Raw genomic sequence first — 3,008 nt, 5'->3', positions numbered from 1 at the left:
TAAAGGACAAGCGTTGCAATATCATCGTCCGTGATTCTATTCATTGAAAGGTCAATGCTTCAGCCAGTCCTGCTGAAAGAAGCTTACAAAAAGAACCATGTAGAGTATGTGCTGCGGTGGAATGGGGCCTCGTTTGGAATGTTATAGGCAAAGTCGGGCTTGAGAACGATGCTGGCAGCTCGATCCATTCAGTAAGAGCTGTGTTCTTAAACCGACATCAGTTTCTACAAACAAACAATTGAAAAAGTAAAACATATTTGTAATCTGTGGGAGAAGACTCGCGCAACAAACCTACCAAGGTTGTGTGCCTGACAGTACTCGTCATAAAACTGTTCAAATTAATGTGATTCCTACCGCAGACTTTGCCTCGCACTATGATGTCATTGGGAGAGTTATGTTTTAGCAGCTTCTGGAGTGTATCGGAATCCGCCCATGTGACACATCCATCCGACAGGTATAGTTTGATTGAGGGATCTTTGCCGTGTTTCCTGCATAGAAATAACAAAAGAAGTTATAATGTTTTGATCGTTCTACTATACACAACTACGCAGCCACTCACATAATATACTGGAAAGCAACCGTATTCCGTAACCATTCAACCGTCTGTGTCGTTGAAATCAGCTTCTGGTCGTAATGTACCGTATATGTTTCACCCGTATCGAGGATACCTTTATTTCATGCAGCACTGGTGCAGGTACTACAGGTGTCGTGCAGATTGATGTAATCGTTGATGTCGTCGGCGGTTGATATGGCTCTAGGATTAGCTTTCTCTGTTCCTCTGGTGCATTCGTTAAAGAAGAACAGGATTTACTTCTTCCGAATCCACTTCCATGTAGTGAAGAAACACGGCTTTTTTTTCGCTTTATCGCTTTCCTATCATCGATCAGCCAATCGTCCTTTTCCTCTTCCTTATCACTATCTACAAATCGGACGTACGGTCGTGTTCTCTGCGAAGCATAAGGCGTTGGCGTTTCTCCACCCGAGTGATGATTTCTCCGCAGCGCTTTCATCACGTTCTTGTAAGCCCTTAGAGCAGCAGAATCAGACTTCCGCTTCTTTTCACTGTTAGACATGTTGAATAATTCATGCACACAGAATGAATCACGGGGGAAACACGTTTTTTCTGTTCTTGAAGAGATAGTTTATTGTTCATCGTTTTGCTAATGTGACATTTGACATTTCCCCAATTAGCAAATATCGTCGCTGTCCGATATTGATACGTCTATGCGTTAGGTTATTTACATAGCATGTCTCAACGACTTACTGGCAGGGCTGGCTGAAGCATTTGGACCTCTGAATTGATAGAATCACGAACGATGCACGAAATTGCAATGCTTGTCCGCTATCTGCCAGGTTTAAGGCCCCGCTCTAATCTTTTTTGTGCACTGTGAGCCGTAATTTTTGTTTCACAGTGTGTTTTTGTGGTCAAAAATCGTGTGATAAACACATTGTGCATTGTTGCTTAATAGACTTGAGAAGCCCCCCCCCCCCCCTGACAAAATTTGTTAGGTACTGTAGGATACGCCTGAATGTATGCAATCCTGACCATTTATATTGGCTTACAGGAGCTACGTAATAATTTTTGGTCACGCTAGGAGTGACCAATCAGGCTTACAACATACACGGTGTTCCCGGACTGTAACGGAACATTGGTTCGATCGATACTTGTTATCGGGCATAGATATTCGGTGAAGGAGGAAAAATAAACTTATAACATTTCAAATCTCCTTACAAAGTATATTATCATGCTTTACTCGCTGTCCAGTATTAAGGAACAATGCACAATGTTTATATCAAACGAAATATGACCATACAAAACTGTGCACTGTACAATAAAAATGACAGGCCACAGTGCTGCACACAAAAGATGTCAGAGGGGGCCTTCTCGGGTCTTTTAGCACAATGTTTTCATCAAACGAGCTTTGACCATACATAAATCCCACTGTGCACTCAAAATGAAAGGCCACAGTGCTGCACAAAAAAGTTCTAGGGAGGCCTTTTCGAGTCTTTTACCGAAAGGATATTCTTACCCCCACAGTTTTTTCTGACTATTCGTCTTGTTCTGTCTCGCATGTGGGTGTTGTGTGATTCTTGTGATTGCGTCCTTTTCTTCATTGCATCTGTGATATTTGTCAAAGCTTGCTTCGTTATTCTGGAATACTCGTGGGGAGATTGTGAAGTGAAGGTGAGTTACATCTTTTTATTATTCTATACAGTGATTCTGCTTACCGAAAACCTTGAATCCATCGTCGCTGGTGTGATCGTCCAAGCACTTGTACGCGCTGCTATCCTGTAATGATTGTGTATGTTTTCTGTCGTAGCGTATAAAAGAAACTAAACTACCTTTGTGTTTTCAGCATCATTGACAGCATATATCTCGACCATGGATATTCGTCACCTGTTGTTACAGCCGCAGAACAATCGGTACCACCACCTTTTACCACCCTTTGCAATCTGGCCATCTTTTAATAAAACTCCCCCAATTGTTTTATATCACCAACACCGTTATTTAATGATCATTTTGTTTTTCCCGGTTTTCCTGCAAAAACGCTTCAGTTCCAATTAATGTTTCACTATCACCACCAACATTTTCCGATCATCATGTTTGTAGCGACTGAGCGTCCTAGGCTAGAAACGCGGAACAGAAAAACAGCCACGACACAAACACTTGCAGAACGCCATCTATGGGAAAACGCACGAAGTACGAGTTCTGGAAGGATCGGGAACCCGCCACGCGAGGCGGGCCATACGAGCGCGGAAGATTCGGGAATCCGATACGCGAAGGCGGACACAAGCGCCTGAAGGTTCTGGATACGGACACCAGAGTATAAAAACAGTGCTATAAAACCAGGATCAGTATCGTTCCATCCGCGACGAGGATCACATCCTGGAGGAAAGAAGAAGGAAGGAAGATCGTGCTCAACCCACAACCGAGACGAAAAGAAGGAAGAGAAACCAAGAAGGCAGGGAAGAAGGATAATAAAAAATTAGGACTCCGTACCGGACCA

The 3,008-nt window shown here is 43.1% G+C and overlaps 1 protein-coding gene across 1 annotated transcript; it reads left to right on the top strand.

The window, feature by feature from the left end:
* The first annotated feature begins 2,276 nt into the window (after positions 1 to 2,276).
* Positions 2,277 to 2,802, top strand: LOC118503155. Its single transcript, XM_036036156.1, has 3 exons — positions 2,277 to 2,303; positions 2,358 to 2,424; positions 2,557 to 2,802. The coding sequence occupies exons 1-3, from the start codon at positions 2,296 to 2,298 to the stop codon at positions 2,800 to 2,802; spliced, it is 321 nt and encodes a 106-aa protein (XP_035892049.1). The 5' UTR covers positions 2,277 to 2,295.
* The last annotated feature ends 206 nt before the right edge of the window (positions 2,803 to 3,008 follow it).

The sequence above is a fragment of the Anopheles stephensi genome, chromosome X (assembly GCF_013141755.1).
Source record: "Anopheles stephensi strain Indian chromosome X, UCI_ANSTEP_V1.0, whole genome shotgun sequence".
Classification (NCBI taxonomy): domain Eukaryota; kingdom Metazoa; phylum Arthropoda; class Insecta; order Diptera; family Culicidae; genus Anopheles; species Anopheles stephensi.
Note: the sequence above shows the minus strand (reverse complement) of the source record. Positions and strands in the feature narration are given on the sequence as shown.

What these genes read in the sequence shown, in the direction of transcription:
- LOC118503155 (XM_036036156.1), top strand. An exon ending in TTACAGCCGCAGAACAATCG is followed by an intron (nt 2,425 to 2,556) that starts GTACCACCACCT and finishes AAAACGCTTCAG; the next exon opens with TTCCAATTAATGTTTCACTA.